The sequence below is a fragment of the Peromyscus eremicus genome, chromosome 2 (genome assembly GCF_949786415.1).
Source record: "Peromyscus eremicus chromosome 2, PerEre_H2_v1, whole genome shotgun sequence".
NCBI classification, from domain to species: Eukaryota; Metazoa; Chordata; class Mammalia; order Rodentia; family Cricetidae; genus Peromyscus; species Peromyscus eremicus.
In genome coordinates this window covers 82753642-82775178 of record NC_081417.1, presented here as the reverse complement: position 1 = coordinate 82775178, position 21537 = coordinate 82753642, and the positions used below count along the sequence as shown (strand labels likewise).

At 39.2% G+C, this 21537-nt stretch overlaps 1 protein-coding gene across 2 annotated transcripts in view; it reads left to right on the top strand.

The window, feature by feature from the left end:
• The window catches only part of Astn2 (astrotactin 2), a 968023-nt gene that overhangs the window by 765363 nt on the left and 181123 nt on the right, over positions 1–21537 (top strand). For both annotated transcript variants that reach the window (XM_059254463.1, XM_059254462.1), the window contains exon 17: positions 2152–2417. In XM_059254463.1, coding sequence (XP_059110446.1) covers positions 2152–2417 — 266 coding nt within the window. The remainder of the gene's footprint in view (positions 1–2151; positions 2418–21537) is intronic.

The following is a 21537-nucleotide window of genomic DNA, read 5'->3' as shown; positions in this document are numbered from 1 at the left end:
TCTGAGGCTCATATGCATTTGCTGACAGCCAGACAGAAAAGGTGGAGCCCGGATCCCAGACCTGAGGGCAGAAAGAGTAATGAATGAAGTCTGAGTTTATTTGTATTTCTACTTGGCAAGCCCATTTCCAGATCAGCTGCATGTCACTGCAAGCCAGAGCAAGAGCAGGAGAAATCTCTTACTTTTCCTTCTGACCTTACTGCCTAAGGCCTGCATGGCCACTGAGGTAGGGATTTACCTTCATTTCTCCAGGATTGGTAGAAGCTGCCATCTGGAGGACCATACTCCATCCCTTAGTGTAGGGTCCCTCTGTTTCGACACTTAGATTGTGCCTTGCACATATTCGAAGTCACTATCCACATAACACATACTGTCACCCTCTGGGTCATACAAACTGCTGTGTATCGTGGAACTTTTGGTATAGCATCAAGCCCCCATTTTTTAAATATAAAATCTTATATAGAAAGCCATTCTACTAAGGAAATAAAAGCAGATCTGCTGTATTTGAAGCTGAGAAGTGGGTAGGCATTAGCTCCTATCTATTTAACTCTTGTCCTGTGGAAGCAGTTTGTTGAAGCACTCCCTAGCATTTTATTATCTGTCTGTCTGTCTTTCTGTCTGTCTATCTATCTATTTAATTTTAAAGTCTATGAGTGTTGGTCTGCAAGTATGTATATGTACCAGACATGTGGCTGGTACCCAGAAAGGCCAGAAGAGGACTTGTGATCCAGTGAAACTGGAGTCACAGATGGTTATGAGCCACTGTGTGGGTACTAGGAACTGAATCTGGGTCTCCTCCATGAGCAGCAAGTGCCCTTAACTGCTGATCCATCTCTACAGCCCCTACTGTTTTCATCAGGTGTAGTGTCTTTGTATGTGCATGATATGGGTATGGAGGCAGGAGGACAATGTTGTGGACTTTGTTCTTCCCTTCCACCGTTATGTGGATTCCTGGAATGGAACTTAGGATGTCAGATTTGTGTGGCAAGTGCTATTTATTATGCACTGAGGCATCTTGCTGGCCTACTTCTTATGATTTTTTAAGGGATTATTCAAAAATCTCTGAACTGGATCATCAATGTATTTTCCTCCATTCATAATTTTCCAAGCTCCCTTTATGAGTATCAAACATATCCCAGCATCATGTTAGATACCAAAAATAGACAGGTGACAAAGGCCTACGTCATCCAAAGTTGATAATATAATTTAAGAAGTCAGAGAAAATGAAAGGAAAAAAAAATTTAAGGTAAGATCCCCCTCGCAAAGAAAGAGATGTATTTATTTAGATTTGATCAGCTGGGACAATAAAGAAACTATTCTTGAGGTAGATTAGAGCATTAATGGATATAAAAGATTTGCAGAGGCAGAAGAGAAAGTCAGGACACGGTGAGCAAAGCCAAAGAGACAGGAACTACAGACCACAATGTAAAAGCACAGTAACTGAGTGTGCCCAGACTACATCCCGGGAGCTCATGACAAAATGGGCAGGATACTAAGTTTCCCAATGGAACAGGTAAGCATTGGAAGAGGAAATAATGCCCATTCCAGACAATTCCATCCATCTCCTTCTGTATCATTTGCTACTTATAACTGATTTCATTGGTTTATTAATCCCATCTCAAACAACTAGTGATCCAAATGCCCGGACATTAAGAGTTTTTTGGTTTTTTTTTTTTCCCAAAGCTGCAGAAGTTTCAGCAAGCAGAACTGTTATTTAAATCAAAATTGGCTTGACCCAATGCTCATGCTTCTCTCATTATATTGTTTTATGGAAAATATAAAACTAGAGCACAAACTTAAAAGAAGGGTATAATTTGTGTAAGTTGATGATAGAAGAGAATGTCTGGTTGGGAAAAATATCTTTGAGTATTTACATCTTGCTTGTAGAATCATTTCGTGTGACCTACAAATTTAACATGTGGAAAGTAAGGGCTACACAAAACAACAGACTATCTAGTATAAGTAGTACGGCAAGACATCATACTGTCCCCTTAACCATTAGGCCAGTGGTCTTTCCAAAGAAATCACTTTATTATCTCTGTTCTTTTCTGACCAGCTCCTCAGTAAATGCTCTTTATGGGCCCAGGAATTTAGTCATTTAAAGAATATTGGATTGACCTATGCTACTGCTTATTTTTTATAACCTTCTAGAGACCACGGAGCTGGGCAGCAAAAAGGAACTGAAGTCCATGCCCTTCATCACCTACCTCTCCGGTCTACTGACAGCCCAGATGCTTTCAGATGACCAGCTCATTTCAGGTGTGGAGATTCGATGTGAGGAGAAGGGTCGCTGTCCATCTACCTGTCACCTTTGCCGCCGGCCAGGCAAAGAACAGCTGAGCCCCACACCAGTGCTTCTGGAGATTAACCGTGTGGTACCACTTTACACCCTCATCCAAGACAATGGCACGAAGGAGGTGAGCTTCCCTGGCCCAGATGACAAGTAAAACCTGACCCACCCTCCTAGCTCCTGACTTTATGGACCTTTTGTCCATGAGGATTATCTTCCTTATCAACAATGACAACATGGTGATTCTGCCACTTATTTACTCATCATTCTATCCTATATAGAAGGTACCTATATAATACCTATACAATATCAAGTACCTGTATAGTACTCCATGGCACTAACTGCAATAACTAATAAATCCACAAATCTTAGTGTCCCAACACAGTATTACTTTATTTGTGCAAAATCCCAAGTTGATGCTTTTGGTTAATAGGTGGCTTTGCTCTGAGAGGTGGTTTGGGGCCATAGCCTGGTACACTTTCGTACCATTAACCTGACATTGCTAAGGTCACTGTTGAAGAATATAGAATTTGGGGGGTCATATGTCAAAGCTTTCAAAGGCTTTGAAGGCAGCAAATGTCAATTCCAGTCCCTTGAATTATAGCAACTCAGTCATTCTCTATATCTGTCTACAACAGAGACAGAGAAATGCATTTTACCTGAGGAACCTACTGGAAGAATTCATGGTAAAATTGGTAAAAACCTAACAATGCTTGCCTCATTACTTTCAAGTCTACAATATACTTAAAATTATTGATCCATATGAAATTGCTCATGTTTGACCAATTTTTTGTTACATGATGACAGTTCTAAATGATTGATCCTGAAGAGAAAACCTCACAGATGTTGTATTTTTCTCAGATTCGCTCCCCTGTAGAACTTACATGCTTAACAATGAAATGACACTACCTCTGTGTCTCTTACTTCTTAATTACAGCATACCAGTACTTGGAAGAGGCCATATGACCTATTTGGTTCACTGATCTACACACTTATTTTCATAGAACACCTTTTTTTGACACTTACAATTTAATTGGAGTTTAAAACTGGGCTGGCAAGATTCATATCTCAGCAGGTACCCAGAAGAAGAGAATGAAAAAGCAGGGGAAAGAGCATGCCATTTGAGTTGAGCCACCATAGAGGTCATACACATGATGGCAGCTATATGGTGGGGAGGGGAGATTCAGAGAAAGAGCAAATCCCAAAGCATTAGGGAAATCATGCTTAGGGAAAAAAAGAGAAATACTTAGGAGAAGACATGCTTTTCTGAATAATTCAGGAAAACAGGCAGAATTACAAAGCTTGAGTAGCCATGGCTCTGGAAGCTACAGTGTTAGGGGAGGGAATTTGAGGAAGTGAAAGTACATCATCTCAGTAAAGGGAATGTTCCCTTTACTAGTATAAGATAAACCCACCTTCCTAGAGAAAACCTAACCTTCCTGAGGGGTGGTCCCCTGGCCACATGATTGGCTAGACCATCTGGAATGTTAGTTCGTGAATTGAACAGTTTTTTTTTAAACACAGCATTTCAGAAACCACAGTCCCATAAATCAGGAATAGTGACAGTATTATACTTCGATGAGGAAGATGAAAGTCGATAAAGCATACTCCAGTTAATCCCCATTCTTCTCTCTGTGGTGACTCCTAGGCCACTGAAGAAGTCAATTGGTAGACCAAAAGAACTCCATGGTGTATGTTTGTCTTCCACAGCACAGTACCAGTACCACCTTGGTAGAAGGTGGCATAGATGCATAGAGGGCTTTTTAGAGGGCAGAAAAGGGATGCAAGTAAGAATGTGAGTAGAATATCAGGTTGACGACCTGAAAAAGCCTGAGCTCTACATAGATTTAGAAAGCATTTCTCATGGTTAAGGCCAAGCGATAGAGGGAGATCCAGGTGAGTCCAAAGGGGTTGAAAGGAGTGTGATCATTTGGGATGATGCAAGGTTGGAATTCATGGACTAATTTTAGAGCAATGAGGTATTAGAAATACATGATTAGCAGGAAGTTGGTAGGATTGGATTTGTGTCACAGATTGATCCCTGTGTAAACAGCCCATATTACCGTCAATGGTAGAGCTATCATGTAATGTAACGAAGTAGACACTTAAAGAGCTCCAAATTAATCAACTACAGTGACGTTTTTCAATGTGATATGAATGAACATTGCATGAAGTAAGGAAAATATATTCCAAAGATAGATCTCTATATAGCACATACCCTTTCTCCTTTTGTAAGTTAAAGCAAACATACACCTCATCAGTTCAAATGTACTTCCTTTTGTGATTAAATATAGCATGGTATGACTGTATTCAAAATCAAACAAAGAAATAGCAAATATAAGCATGATGAAAATCTTGGGTTGGCAAAGTTATGAAATGGTATGAGGAAACAAATGTATGTTCTTAGACAAGTTTATAACTTGCATTTTTGTTGGTAGATTTATTGGAGTTTTTGATGACATTAAAACTGACTTGTGTCTTAAATAACTGAATAAGTAAATGTATCCTTACATGACATTGTAATGATCTTGAGTTTATAACCAAGCATCATATATCATGTGTAGTCTAATTCCATAAGTGCACTGAAGACCATCAAACTAACTGTGGTTGTGTGAATGAGTAGTCCCCCACTAGTTTTAGGCATTTGACTGCTTGGTTCTCAGATAATGACTGTCTGGGAAAGATTAGTATCGGTGGCCTTGCTGGAGGAAGTACATCAGGGGAGAGGTACCAGACTTTGAAGTGTCAATTGACTGGTGCCATTTCCGGAATGCTCTTTTCCTTCCACTCTTAGTTCTGGCTGCTACCATGTCTTTGCTATGATAGCATGGACTCTAACCCTCTGAAACCATAGGTCCAATGAAATATTTTCTTTTTTAAGTTGCCTTGGCCATGGTGTTTTGTTATGGCAATAGAAAAGCAACTAACATACTACCAAAGACCAACAATCAAACAACATAGGTGTTTTTGTACACCTCTGCCTATATATAACCTACAGTAATCTGGTTTCAGATCAAGGGACTATAAAACTGGAAACAGGGATGCCTGTGAAGAAACCCTTGCACTTTCTGATGAGCAACACAGGTGGTCTAATGGGTGTTGTGTCAGCATACTGGTACCTATGCAGGATTGTCTCTCTGGGACTTCATGAGTGAAGCTGTGAATATCTCGTTTACTGCTCTGTGAATATTTCCCAATGGATGCCTCTGTAGGTCAAACTTTCTTCATCTGCATTGTGGTACAATACAAGCTAAGCTGTGCAGCCTTTACAGCACGTACTTAGTATATGTGTGCAGTTGAGATGTTTTGGGTTTCTTTTTTTGGCTTAAGATCAAGAATCCCCTGTGTCTGGATTTTATGCCTGCTTTGCTTAGCGGTGTTGAAATGCTCAATGTTTTGTATTTCTAAGTTTCTAATGTAAAGTATTGCTAAAATCAATTCATGGTACACCAGAGAATCTCAAGTTTGGGAAAGTGGTCACTAGATGTCACTGTGCTCCTTGTAAGAGACCCGATAAGCTGCAAGGACTAGTTATTCATTTATTAGTTCAGTAAATACTTTTTAGTGCACTCTTTATTTCTAGTACCATGAGAAATGAAGAGTAGGACAAATGGATGTGGTCTCCACATGCCCCAATTCTGGGAATCTAATCCAGCTCCTTATGTATAATCTGTAAGAACTGTAACACTGAACAACACCCATTTTCGCTATATGGTCTTTAAGTTCATGGGATCTGTAGACTTGTGGAGAAGACAGATATTCATGAAGCAGTCTCATATAGTGAAGCCAGACTGTACAATGTGCCAGAGACAAGTCTCAGCTGGTGGGTTGAAAATGCATGCCAAGGAACTTTCTGGGATCTGAGAAGGCTTCTCTGAGGAAATGACATTTAAACCAAGTCCTTGTCATTAGCTACATAAACTGAATATGGAGAACTGGGCTTGTTGGAGGAGACAGAGCACAAGGACATTCCAGATTGGAGATCCAGGTCTAGGGAAGACTTGATGGCAAATACACATTTTTTTAGGAACTGAATGAGAACCAGTGTGGCTGGTGTCAAAACTGAAAGGTTTCTGTGTCAGTGCTGTGAAGAGTTCAGGCAGAGTTGTGACAACTATAGAGAGGAAGAATTTGCTTCCAAAGTAGCAATGAACCTTCGAGAGTTGAGGCTAGAGAGGCAGGCATGGCTGCTGTCTCCTTGGCACCATGATTTTTCTTCTTAGAGATTCCTGCAGGAAAGGTTACTACACCTAAGTTCCTCTAAGCCTCCAGTTCTTCCTGCCTCTCCCTGAATCAAATGACAGGCTTTTCTTAAGTGTCATGGCAGCCCAAGGACTGAGATGCATCAGATATTTTCAAGAGATGCAGACTGTAGTCAGAATATGTGGAAGAACCCCCCTGCCTATCCTCAAATGATCCTGACCAAGGGAAACATGGCCATCCAAGAAGGCTGATGTGTTAGTATTCACTTGGCATTTGCTTTCCCATTTCTAACTTAATCCTCTATCATCCTTCTTCTATGGCTTCTCCCTCTCTTCACCATTTCTGATGTTGAGGAGGGACTGTGTAGATAAAACACTAAAAGGCCTAAATTCCATGTTGGGTGTCATGACTGTATCACCTCATCTGATTCCCTTAGAAGTAGGTATTATAACATCACATCTCACAGATGTATAAACTGAAGTTTGCAAATATCACTGAGAATTACACAGTAACTAGGGGTAGAGGCAAGATTCCAAGTCAAGCAAGAATAGAACAGAGCCTACACTATTTGCTTTTATGAAGACAAAGTTTCCTGTGGGAAACTCAGAACAACATTATTTTTATCTCATTCAATCTGTCTTCTTTTTCTGGTAGGAAAAGTAAATCCCTACAGGGCAAAGGACTTGCCAGGACCTTGCTATGATTCAGAACCCAAGTCCCCTTGCTCTAGTCTTGACCTTCTAGTATTTTATCTATGAGATTCAGAACAGTGTGACCATTTCCTGTGCTTGCTTTAATACCTCCTCTTCTAGCTAATACCTGATAATTTTGTTGATGCCTAAACTGAACGTTGTGTTCAAGTCAGAGTCACAATTTGTCTGAGACATCTCATTGGTTGACTGAATTATAGGTGGAGTGTGACTTATCTGAGAGTGTCCTGATAGCCATAATAAGATCTGGATGTTAAGATCTGGCTGTTTTTTTTTGGGGGGGGGGTCTGTTGGATACTACCTCTTCTGGTGACTGGGGGTCTCTTAGGATCAATTCCAATGAACATGTTAGAAAAGATGATACCAAGAAGCAAATCTTCTTTTTCCCCCTTTTCATTTTCCTTTTTTTTTTTTTTTTTTTTGAGACAGGGTTTCTCTTTGTAGTCTTGGCTGTCCTGGAACTATCTCTGTATACCAGGCTAGCCTCAATCTAAGAGATCTGCCTGTCTCTGCCTCCAAAGTGCTGGGAGTAAAGGTCTGTGCTGCCACTACTTGGCAAAAAAAAAAAAGAATATTTATATTTCGTGCTATGATTTTTGAACAAGTAAAATGTTTTAAAAAAGCTTTTTGCAATGGAGAATTTGATTAATGCATAATTCTCCTCCCTCTACCTGCTAAATGGCCCATACAAAGCCCAAAGTCACGGATCTTGGCTTGGAACAACTGCTACTTAAGTGTACTAGACTTGGTGTGGTTGCTAATTTAGCCTTTGGGTGAAGTAGAGTCTCCAAGTGGGGAAGACAGGAGTGTCACAGTGAAAAGCCAGACAGCTGGATTTGAGTCCCACATCTAGCATTTCCTGTCTATGTGACCTTTCTTTTACTCATTTGTAGAGTTACAATTATAATATCCATTTCAGGGCTGGATGTTTTGTTTGGGTGAAGTAGACAGTTGAAACACTAGGGGTCTAAGTTAAGCATTCTCTTTCATTGTTATATGCCATCACACGGACTTCCATTGTCTAGATCTGGTCTCTGTTTATATGAATGAGAAGAAACACAAGCTAATTTTTTTCCAAAGTCCCCTTTTGGATTATGATAAAGTCAGGCCTTGTTCCTTCCCCTCCTCCTTCTCCTTCTCCTCCTCCTCCTCCTCCTCCTCCTCCTCCTCCTCTTCTTCTTCTTCTTCTTTTTCATTTTTTTTATTTTTCAAGGCAAGATTTCTCTGTGTAGTCCTAGCTGGCCTATAGACCAAGCTGGCCTTGAACGCACAGATCTGCCTGCCTCTGCCTCCCAAATGCTGGGATTAAAGGCATGCGCCACCACTGCCTGGCTTAATTTCTTCTTTTTAAAACTTGTTTATTCAGTGTTGTTTGGTTAAGTTTGTTTTATGTATTTCAAATGTGTGTGTTTGTATACATGTAATCCACATTCAGCACACCTCTCCTTATATATCATCAATCTCAATAGTGAAAATACCGTGGTTTTTTTTCCCCTCATAATCAATTAGAGCATATCAAGATCATGGTCTCCTCTAAGAAGTTATAGGAGAGTAGCTTCTGTTATCTATTGCTATGTAACCAATATTGTGAACATTTTTATAATTCAAAATAAAAAGCACAGATATAAGATTTTGAATAACCAAAATTTTAAAAAGCAAAAATATTTTAATATATAACTATCCCAAGAAGACTGATAAGTAATAACAGAAACTGAACACCATCAATCATTAGGGAAATGAAAATCAGAACCAAAGTGAAATGCTCCCTTACCCTCAGTAGAATGACAAATGACAGTTAGACATTTTGAAGCAACAGAGAAATTTGGAGGCAACACACACTAACTATGAAACCAAATATAAAGGAAATCTAATCACCTATAACTTACTTCCCCCACAGAGGCAGTGCTGATTTTACTTCCCATATTTAGTAATGAGAAGAAAAAGATGTGATTATCTTATACCCCATCCCAATGGAAATCCATTTACTTGATGAGATGTATTAAAATCTTATTCTGTCCATCTTACAGGCTAACCTCTTCATTTTACAACTAGTAAAACTAAGGCCTAGACATGAAGAGTAACCTTACTTGGGCTGTATCTCAAAGATATCTTTGTTTCTCTGAGGAAACTCAGTCTCCTCATCTGCAAAGTGGGTGCAGATAACTTTACCCTCAGAGGTCTCATGTAGAATAATTAAGAGACCATGTGATAGGATTTTGAAGGCTGTGAAATACTTAAGATTTGATGATTCGCTTCCAGTCCTGTAAGCATTTTTGTTTTCGTCTTGCCGTAGGAAAAAAATCACATGTAATTTTGGTCTTGTTGTGGTTGTTTGACCTTCCTGCAGATCTTTATTCTCTGCCAAGAACACTTATTTGCTTGATTCCATTTCTTGGCTCAAACTGAGAAGAAAACTATGATTAACTTTTAAAAAGAAATTAATGAAGTCTCTTCTACCTCAGCTATTACCACCACATGGATGATGTACCACAACTACCACCATCACTACAAAAATGACAGCTGCTGTTATCACCACCATCACTTTGCCACCACCACCAAAGATACCACAGCCACCATTACCACACGAGTGACCACAATCATTACATCACTAACTACCACCCTTACCATCATCAAAGCACAGCAATCATTACTGTTATCACCACCACCATTACCATCACCACAACAATGATCACACATAACTTCACTACCACTATCACCACAACAACGATTACAACAATAACTTGACCACAATTACCACCGTAACACTTACCACCACCAATCATGGATATTGTCATCACCATCAATATCACTACCACAGCCATCACCACCTTAAATAATGACCGCCACCGCTCATGGTATCACTAGCATTAGTGTGCCATTAGCACCACTACAACTACTTCTACCACCGTCCCTATCATCACTGCCCTTAGCACAGGTACCAGCACCACCATCACTGTACAACTACCACCATCACTATTATTATCAATGGCCATTGCCATCAGCCTATCACAGTCACTGTGCCATCATCACGACAGCCTTGCCTCAATCGTGTTCTTGTGTACCGTACTTACTATGTGCCAGATACTGTGCTAGGAAATGTGACACGGTAAGCATTAGGATGGAGACTGTGACTTCAAGGATCTCACAGTCTAGTGGATAAAGCAGCTATAATCACTTGCATATGCTATATTAAGGCATGACTTATTTTTAAATAATGAAATAAGCATTCCAAATGCATTAGAAGACAGTGAGATGCTTTGGCTGGGTGGATCAGGAAAATATTCCAGGAAACTGATGGTACATAGAGGCGAGTAGTAAATATATCAAATAGCTTGGGGTAGGTTTATTGATGATGAAGTTAATAATGTCATACATACATACATACATACATACATACACACACATATATATATAAAATATTATACATACATAGATACACATATGTATATATATACTCACACATATATATAGTGTCACACCTTTACATTGATCCAATGTTTTAAATGGCTCCAGATATCTTACACAGACCCTACATTCCTCAATGTAACACTCCAAGTTACCCTCAACTCAGTACCTCATTTCTAGGTACTGGGCTTCAACTTATCAGGGAAATTACTATTATTACTCCGATTTGACAGATAAGAATATTGAAGTCCAGAGAAATGTACACTAACGTGTGTATTTTGCCAAACCTAGAGGCAGTGGAAGATGATGCCCCTGCCAAGTGCCAATCCAGCCTGTTTTCTATTTTTGCAAACAATGTTTTTGTTAATATACTCGTATCTGTTGTTGATTTCCTGCTAAAGAGGCAGGGTTAAGTCATAACCACAGAAAACACTATGGTTTTTTGATAATTCCCAAACTGTTTTTGATAATTAGTAACTATGATAATTCCCAAACACCCCGTCTAGGACTTAACATAAAATATTTATAAAACCATTATCTGTACTAAAAAAGATATTGGAAGGAAGGTGAGAGGAGTATATCAATGAATCAGTGAGTAGAGGCACTTGTCGTTAAGGCCAATGACCCAAGTTTAATGCCTGGGACCCACATGATGGAAGGAGAGAGCTGACTCTGGCAAGTTGTCCTCTGACCTCCATACATGTGGTATTGTGAATGTGTGCCCAGCCACACACACACAAACAAATGTAATAAAATAGTATGTGACAAACATACAGAGTAGAAAAGCAATATTGATAATAATTAGCACCAAATGTGTGTCTAATACTTTAAAATTATGTTATGTGTATTAACATTCTTCCTTACTCTTTTTCCCCCACAGCACGTTTAAAGAATGCACTATTATGCTAATTTCAAAAATGGAAAAATTAAAAACCCTGAGGTTTAGAGCTAAATGAATTCTCTGTGATCATACAGCTATTGAATTGAAGAGTGAGAACTGGAACCCAAGATGGCTAATTGAAAGTTAAGGATTTGGGCTGGACAGATAGAGCAACAGTTTAGTGTATACTGCTCTTACAGGAGACCTGAGTTTGCTCCCTAGCATCTGCATTGAGAGCCTTACAGTTGCCTATAATTCCAGATCCACAGCATCTGAACTCTTCATAAAGACTCCACGGGAACCAGAACCCCCATGCACATACCCACACAAAGACACACACAACTACCCAAAATTTACTAAAATAATAAAAATTAAAAAGGAACTTAAGAATTTAAAGCCAAGATTCTTGAGTCTAATATTTACATATTTAATAAGTCACTATTTGAATAGTTGTAAAAGACTCAGTAAAGAGTAAGGGTACTTGTTGATAAGAAGGGTTCCAGTGGCAGAGGAAATGGAGGCGAATATGACTAAACCTTAATATATATATATATATATATATATATATATATATATATATATATATGGAAAACTGTCCATTGAAAACAGGAAAACAGTAAAAGGATTGTGTAGAAGGCTGAGTTGTGGGTAAATTTGAATGCTGTGTTAAGGAATCCAGGGTCTGAAAGCTGTATGGAGTACTTTAAGATTTGGGTCAATTGAAAGGTGTGACTAGTGTGGTGATACTTTATTTGTGCTGAAATGTGATATTTTATTTGTATGTTAATAAATAAAGTTGCCTGGAGATCAGAGGTCAAATAGCCATAAACAGAAGTCAGGCAGTGGTAGCCCACACCTGATCCGATCACATGACAGGCAGAGTCTCTGTGTGGTCAAGGACACAGCCAAGCGTGGTGACACGAGCCTTTAATCCTAGTACCAACCATAGAGACCTGGAGGTCTGTATAGACAGGCAGCAATGAGAAAGTCATGTGGCTGGGCTTACAACCATTGAGAAGGCAGAATAGGAAGGCAATAAAAACACAGGTTACACAGGAAGAATCTTGCTGTGGAAGCTACTGCTGGTGGTAAGCTAAGGCTAGTCGTGGCTATTGCTCTGATCTCTTCAGCTGTTACCTCTGTATTTGGCTCTGTGTTTCTTATTTAATAAGACTGTTTAGAAATTTGTCTACAGACTAGATGTGAAAGTTAGGCTAAATACTACAGCAATACCAGACATAAATTTCAAAGGCCTGACCTACTTTTAGAGCAGTGCTATTAATTTGATATTTCTGTATCTTTGACTGTAAAAGGTTTTTGGATCATCACAAAATGCATGTGTGTGTGTGTGTGTGTGTGTGTGTGTGTGTGTGTGTGTGTGTGTGTTTTCATGTGTGTGGGGCTGTAAGTATCTATGGAGGCATGTGTGCATGAATGTGTGTATGTCCTTGTAGAGGTCAGAAAATAACCTTGAGTGTCGTTCCTCAACACTGCCTACCTTTTAGCTTTTCTCACTAGTCTAGAACTTCACAGGTAGGGTAGGCTGGCTGTCTAGCAAGCCCCAGGAATCCATCTGTTTCTGCTTTCTCAGATCTGGAATTATAAGCACATTACCGTGCCTGGATTTTGTTTTAAACATGGATTCTAGGGATCAAACTCATGTCTTCCTGCTTGCAAGGCAAGCACTTTACCAGCTGAGCCATCTCCCTAGCCCAGAATTATGCATTTTTATTCTTTTTTTTCCTAGGAAAGAGATCCATGGCATCAGCAACTTCCCTGACTGTTCTTCTCTCAAAAGTTAGAACATTCAAATAAGTAGATCAATTAGTTGGGAGAACCACAACAGATGTCTGCTTTTGTGATGTTTGGGGAGAGTGGAAATCCAGTTCAATTCATTTTAGTAAATATTGACCAAGGATCTCTTAGGTGTCAGGTACTGTTCCAAGCACTTGGGATACATCAGAGAGCAAAGTGGATATATATCTCCATCATCTGGAAGCTTTATTTCTACTAGAATATATACAAGAGGAAATAAGCAATTTAATAAATAATATGAAAAGGTAGTTAAAAAGAGTATGAATAAGAGATATGTATAAGTGTAGTCAAGGACAGAGTTCTGGATCTTGGGTATCTCAAAGAGGATCACAATCACTGGAATGATATGGAATAAAAATGCGGATTCATGTCCTCCTTAATCAATTATGTTTCTCTAAGAGCTGAGAACCTGCCTTTCTCTGTGTTTCCCAGGTTCCTTCTAACACTATACTTGATATTCTTGGATCAAAATTTGGCTTCATATATCTTTGCCATTTTGAAACTCATACAAAGAATTCTTTGTTTTACAGATTAAGTAAGTCAAATGCTTCTTACAATCTAGCTTAAATCTTCCCTGCTATTATGGGCCACTTCTTCTCCATCTCAGATTCTGAGAAGGAGGTTAGTTGGCTAAGAGTCAGCCTGTCAGGCAATCCCTGGCAGCAGGAAAGATCAAAGAAAAGGAGGGGAGTAATCACATATTACTCAACACACACACACGGTCAATTACAAAAGAGGAACTTAGTGCTTGGCTTGCCTACTTACAAAACTGGAAAAGGAAGCTCTTTCATGGTGCGAGAAGACTACCAAGTTCAAAAAAAAAAAAACATGCGGGACACAAAGTATTAGCAAATGCAAATGTAGGACAACTAGATGGGGCATTGGATTTCATTATTAAAAGTAATAAGTAGAACAACGAGCTATCTCTTATCTGCACTTTAACAATAACAGGTATTTACTAGCAGTACCATGGGGCCAGGAGCCCAGGTAAAACACTGGATGCACTTAGCTCATTGAGCCCTTCCATCAACTTTATATACACATATCATCATTATCTTTCTTTTCCCAATGTGAAAAACAGAAGCAGTGAGAAGTTTAATCACTCGATCCTAGCTGGTAGGATTTGTCCTCAGCACCTGGTTGCTTCTTATTTTGCCTGATTTTTCCTTCCAGATGTTACAATAAAGTGTAATAAATGGTTGCCTAACATGTACTAAAAACATTATCACTTCATTCTGTTTACCATTTTCAGCTACCATCTCTTCTTTACTTATTGGCCAGATTCTGGAAAAGTGAACCACATCCGTCTGCATTGATTCATCTTCATTGACTCTGGCTCATTGCAGTTACTCAGCTTCTCCCATTTGTATCCCTGGCAGACTTCTGTGCTTCATCTGCCATGAGAGGCCTCATCTGTCTTCTCATTGTGCTTTCCATCTCAGTTTTCATTATCCTAAAGCCAAGGGAACATCCACCATTCATGTTGTTCCTTTCTAGCTTCTGTATCCCTCCCTACCCCCAACCCATTAACAGATCCTGTAGATTTGGCTTCTTCTTAAGGACTTCCCAAATGTGTTCATTTGATCCAGCCTGAACCAAGTCTTTCCTGTGCTATTGCCTCCTACTAACTAACTCTGATTCTGTCTCTTCAAATACACCCCTTAGCATGTAGTCAAATTGATATTTTCAAACTAGGTTTCTCACACAGTTTTCCTGGTTAGATTCCTTACTGATTTTCAGTTGCTTTTAGGATCCAGACCAAAGTCATCATCATGACGCATGAGGGGCTATGGAGCTGGACATTCCTACACTTACCCCTTCCTTGTTGCCTTGTACTGTCCTTCAGTTACAGTGATCTTCCATTTCCTGAAAACACTTTGATTCATTAGTACAAAGAGATACTGCATGTGCTGTTCCTTTGAAGATATGTATGCCTGTCCTCCCAACTCATACTCTTCTTAGTTGTGCTCACTCATCAGTTGACCAAAACTTTATGTTTGCTGAATCCACCCTCTTGCTTGTTCACTTATTTTCTTGTCTCGGTCTTGTTCTTCTATAGCAGTTATCACAGTTAGTAGTTCTGGCTTTATTTATTTGTTTGTAATTGTTTCACTGCTATCTCCATTTCTTCCTCTACATTGTATTATTTATAATTATGACAGTGCTTGTGGGAAAGAAAGAAAAAAGAAAGAAAGAAAGAAAGAAAGAAAGAAAGAAAGAAAGAAAGAAGAAAAAAAGGAAGGAAGGAAGGAAGGAAGGAAGAAAGGAAGGAAGGAAGAAAAAAGAAAGGAAGAAAAGAAAGAAAGAAGGAAAGAAAGGAAAGAAGAAAGAAAGAAGGAAGGAAAGGAAAGAAGAAAGAAAGAAGGAGGGAAAGGAAAGAAGAAAGGAAGGAAGGAAGAAAAAGGAAAGAAAGAAAGAAAGAAAGAAAGAAAGTAAGGAAGAAAAGAAAGAAAGAAAAAGAAAGAAAGGAGAGAAAGAGCAGGTGACTTCAGGAGCAGAAAGGATTATATAGGCATTTAGTTTTCTCTCTCTCCCTCTCAAAATATGTATACAGGTGCATACACACATGTGCATGACATGAACAGAGGAGGATGTTCAGTGTCCAGTGATTTCCTCTATCATTTTCCTTTATTGAGACAAATTATCCATGTGACCTGAAGCCTACCATTTTCATTAGGTTGGCTGGCCACCAACTTCTGGGATTTGCTTGCCTGGCTCTTCCCTGGGTCCTGGAGATTTGAACTCAGGTCTTTACTTTCCCAGAAAGCACTGTTATTCACTCAGCCATCTCCCTATCCCTAAGTATGTTTGTGTCTGTTAATGTTGTTGTTTGATACAATCTCAATAGGGTGATCCCAGCTGGCCTGTAACTTCCTATGTAGACTAGGCTGGTTTAGAACTCATGGAGATTCAGCTGCTTCTGCCTCCCAGGTGCTGGGATTAAAGGCAAATGCCGCTACATCTAGCATCTCTATATTTTTTCATTTTTTTTCTACCACATACTGTTAAAGGCATGGAGCTTATGATTGACCATTCTCAGTTTTTAAATGTTTTTTCCAGTACTCTCTGAGAATTCTCTTTCTCTCCATGAAAGAACACTGTTCCTGCCATTTAGTTAAAATATTTTCCTATACATTCAGGAGATGACTTCACAGTGTACTTTCACTACATGAACGACACCAATTATCTCAATAGTGTTATACATTTATTTCCATTTTATAGAAAAAGATAATTAGGCTAAAAGCATGCAGACAACCATTCCTTGAGGTCCATCAAATGCCAGAGCGATAATAAGAATCCCCTTTTTAGCTATTCTACAGCAACACGTTCATCACAGAGCCATCATTTATCTGAGGGTATCTTGCAAAGGCTGCCCCAGTCAGAGAAGTGGGAACTTCCAGAAACAGAGCAAAATGCAGGCCCCATCCCTGGTGGAGTTTAGTCCTCTTCATCAGGGGGCTCTTGTGGGTCATTAGACAACTTGAGTCAGTGGTGATGCCCAGGACCCAAAGATAATTTAAAAAAGAACAAACCAACACCCTCTTTAGATTTATCTCTAATCTAAGAGGAAGAAGAAAAAAATTCTATTCAGATGAGCCTCACAATTTGTCAGGCATGTGCACTTGAAGGCATCAGTTATACAAATGGCCATTCTATAGAGGGTCTTCTGGTCAACAATCATGTACTCCATGGCATCTCTGAGCAAAAGGGTTTTAGGGTATAAAATTATAACCTGAGCTGATGTGGAAGGACATGAGGAACATAGCTTTTCCTTGCACCATGAGGTGTTGTTCTTGTTCAGTTTCGTCTGTACATTATACCATTTTTGGGGAACACTGTCAAATTCCAGAATCTTCTGTCACCTTAAAGTTAATTTTGTTTAGAAAATCATAATGGATATAAACACAATATCACAGTGGGTTTCCATGTACCTGTCACCGGATTTCATCAATGAACAGCTGTCACTGGATTTCATCAATGAACAGCTCATCCCAAGCTTGTCTCTCCAGGCCTTTCACCTGTTTTGAAAAAAAAAAAAAAACCCTCAACATTAGGTAATGTTTTGTACAAATGTTAAAGTCCACGTCTCTAAGTGATAAACATAAAACCAACTCAATATCACTACCAAACTTCCCCAATTAACAGCAATTTTTTCATATCACCAGATTCAGGTGTTGTCCAGGGTTAACAGATTGTCTTATGTTTTTGTTTCCAAATTATTGGTTCAAATTGAGACCTAAATGAAATCAAAATCAAATGTTCTGGTTGGCTTTCATGAAGGTTTTTTTTCTAATCTCTCTCTCTCTCTCTCTCTCTCTCTCTCTCTGTCTCTCTCTATATTTTATGATAAAACTCAATTATTTGTCCTTTAGATATCTCTATAACCTGGATTAGTTAGATTTCCATCCTATTGTGCTATTTAACATGTTCTCCTGACCTTGTGTTGTTTTTTTTTTTTTTTTGGTTTTTCGAGACAGGGTTTCTCTGTGTAGCTTTGTGCCTCTCCTGGAACTCACTTGGTAGCCCAGGCTGGCCTCAAACTCACAGAGATCCGCCTGGCTCTGCCTCCCGAGTGCTGGGATTAAAGGTGTGCGCCACCACCGCCCGGCGACCTTGTGTTTCTAGTAATTCTATCGTAGGTCTAGAGAGTTGACCACACTTGTACTTGTTTTTACTTTCACTGTTCATTTAATTTTGGTGGTCCAGCAAACCAGTATTAGTCCACATCTAGATCTATTTGACCTAACAGAAGAACTTGAGCTTTGTGTGTAATTAATGGTCTATCTTTGACCAGAATGAACATATCCTCAAGCTGTGTTGTTCCCTCTCTCCTGTGTGACTTTTGGGAAGGCACTCGGAGTTCTACTTCTCTCACATATGATGCAAGCTTCATACTGATTGCTAATTTATTGCATTAAGTGAGTTGAATAATAACATGTTGAGCCTTGGGCATCACATGTAATAAATGCTAAGTAAGAACAAGCTGTTACTAGTCTTGCACTTTATCCTTTCTTTTTTCCCTCTTGGTCCTTTCCATCTCTGCATTTCATATATTTCTATGACCACAAAAGTGTCCATGATAAAAAAAAATAGTTACCCAGGCATCCAGAACAATCTATCTCTATTGCTTACTCTTTATTGGCCTGCCTTGCAGGAAGTTATGACCAACTATCACCAGTAATGGCTTGTTCAGTGATGACCAAGTAGCCTTTCCCTTACTCACTACCAAAGTCACCACCTTGTGTTGATTTAAAAAAAAATCATTCCTATACATTTACTGTCCTTAGCATGGGGTAGTGCACATGCCTTTAATCTTAGCTCTTGGGAGGCAAAGGCAGGTGGATCTCTGTGAGTTTGAGGCGAGTCTGGTCTAATGAGACAGTTCCTGGACAGCCAGAGCTACATAGTGTCTTAGAAAACAAAAACAAAACCCAAACCAAAACATTTACTGTCCTTGCTGTTTCTTATTCCACCCATCAATACTCTCCCTAACACACGTTAGCTATTTACTTAATAGAGCTTGTGTGTTTGAATAAGGAAAATGAGAGCTCAAATATAAGCTTTGCCACAAAATATCTATGTGTCTGCATATTTAGATGTATACATTTTAAGCTTTTGTTTCATTATAGTAAAATGGGTTTAGTAATACCTGCTTTTTAGAATTGTCTTGCAGAGTAGCTAATAATCTATGGACAGTGCTTAGTAGCAACACTTGACATGTAGAAGAAGATCAATGACTTAGTCATCTCTCTTACTTCTAACGGATAATGTTTCAGATGTGTGACCCCATTTTAGGTCTCTGCTGGACTTTCTTTTTGGCTGGCATTCATTCGTGGTCCTTGAGCAGATTTTTAATTACACAAACCCAAGTCTTCCTTTGGACACACCTTAGTCTACTTGTGCTGCTAGACTAAATTACTTGAGACTAGATACTTTACTGAGAACAGAAATTCATGTCTGAGGTTCTGGAGGTCAGGACATCCACGAACAATCTGCCAGAAGGATTCCTGTCTACAAAGGGCTACTGTCTGCTTCCAAGATGATAGCCTTGCTGTTTACCCTCTAGAAGAGATGAACATGGAGTCATCCTGGTAGCTGGATCTGAAGAAAACACTTCCTTCCACCTCAAGCTCTAAGAGAAAGAACCCCATTCATAATGGCGGTGGCTTTATATTTTAATTACCTACCAAAGACCATGCCCCTTTTTTGCCACAAAGACATGATTTCACTATGTAACCCAGGCTGACTTCAAACTCATGATCCTCCTACCTCAGCCTCCTCAGTACTGGATTTAACAGGTATGATCCACCTAGCCAAGTAGAGTATATCTCTTAACACTGCTCTATTGGGGATTTTCAACATTAATTTGGGAGCCATTATTGAAACTACAGCAAACATAATTTTCTGCCAGTCATCCATATTAGTCCCTAAAAGAAATTAATCAGCTTCTAAGTCCTTAATGATGTATTACTAAGAAGAGATTAGTTAAGACACAAAGAGACTGTGCCACTGCCCTTCAGCATTAAAGATAAATCTTTTGTTTGTTTTTCTGTTTTTACATCCAGACTGCAATTTCCCTTCCTCTTCTCCTATCAGTCACTCCCACCCACACTCATCCACTCTTCCTCCTCTGTTTCTCTTCAGAAAAAGATAGACTTCTGATGGATATCAGCCAGCCTTTATATATCAAATTGCAGTGAGACTATGCACCTCCTTTCCTATTAAGGCTGGACTAGGCAATCCAGTAGGAAGAAAGAGTCCCAAAAGCAGGTAACAGAGTCAGAGACAGCCCCTGCTCCCACTGTTAGGAATCCCACAAGAAGACCAAGTTACACAGCTGTAACACATATGCAGAGGGCCTAGTTCAGTCCCATGCAAGCTCCTTGGTTGTCAGTTCAGTCTCTATGAGCCTCTATGAGACAGGATTAGTTGATTCTGTGGATTTTCTTGTGGTGTCCTTGACCCCACTAGCTCCTACAATCCTTCCTTTCCCTCTTCCACAGGATTACCCAAGATAAGTCAGTCTTTTAGATTTTGGGTTTGTCCAGAGTCGTAATAACTATAATTTTTATGACCAAAAGCCTAGTAAATATTTAAAATATAACTTTTAAGTAAGTAAAGAAAAACTGAAGCTCAGGAGGAAAAATCATATACTTCAAAGCCTATTAGCATGTAACCTCCTGCTTTTGTGTGTATCTTTGACTAGACCTATAACTTCAAGGACCACTGTCCTTCCTGGGTCCTTTTTGTATACCTTGGCATGGACAACCCTCTTTACCATCATATGCTTTTTAGCAGATACAAGAATCCCTTCTGTCACTGTCATCTTCTTGACCTTTCCTTTATTCTCATGTCTTAGTTACCTCTCAGCCTATTAGAAGACTAGGTCAGTCCCACCATCCAAATGACACTTTTTTTTGCCATTTTATTTAAATAACTTTTTTCATTTATTTTACATACCAACCATTGTTTCCACTCTCTCCTCTCCTCCCTGCACCCCCTGCTCCCTTCTACCTCCCTCCCCTTCCACTCTTCTGTCTCCATTCAGAATGACACTTTTATCAAAAAAACTCAGCAGGTACCTCTGATTCTTCAACCCCAATTATTCTTCCTCACTCTTTTCAGAGGGCATCCATCTATTTATAGCATAGATTTGACTTGCTGCTTCAGCCTTTGCTTACTATAATCCGACTTCTTTCTCTTAACAACAAAAGGAATTATTGGTTCTCTTAAAAAAAAATCAGATAACAGGCCAGTAATGGAAACTTCTTCTAATCTGAATCTTTTTCCTTTTTTTCATAATTTGATCTCTTAAAAAGTTAGATGGGACACCAATGGTAGAAACACAGTTGATAATATTGTTGCACTGGGGAATTCATGTTAGTAAAGATGCTCACCCCAGGGCTTCCCTGGTCACTGTTTCTCAAATGCACATGTAACTAGTTTGAATGGAACTGCAACTAGATGTATATTGGTATAGAGACAACAGTGTAAATGTAGACAGGATCATCATTTTCTTATTTTTAATATATCCAATGTGGTGTTAGGTATATCTAAGACAGACACACTTATCAACGGCATGTTGGGAGTTTTAGGGGGGTTAGTAACACAGCATCTTGGTTTTGGGGTCAGATAGATCTAAGTTTCAATTCTGACTTCTCACTTCTATGTTAGATTACATTTCCTATGTGTCAGTGTGTTAAAGCTCCATGTCTCATCTCTTCTGTGAGATG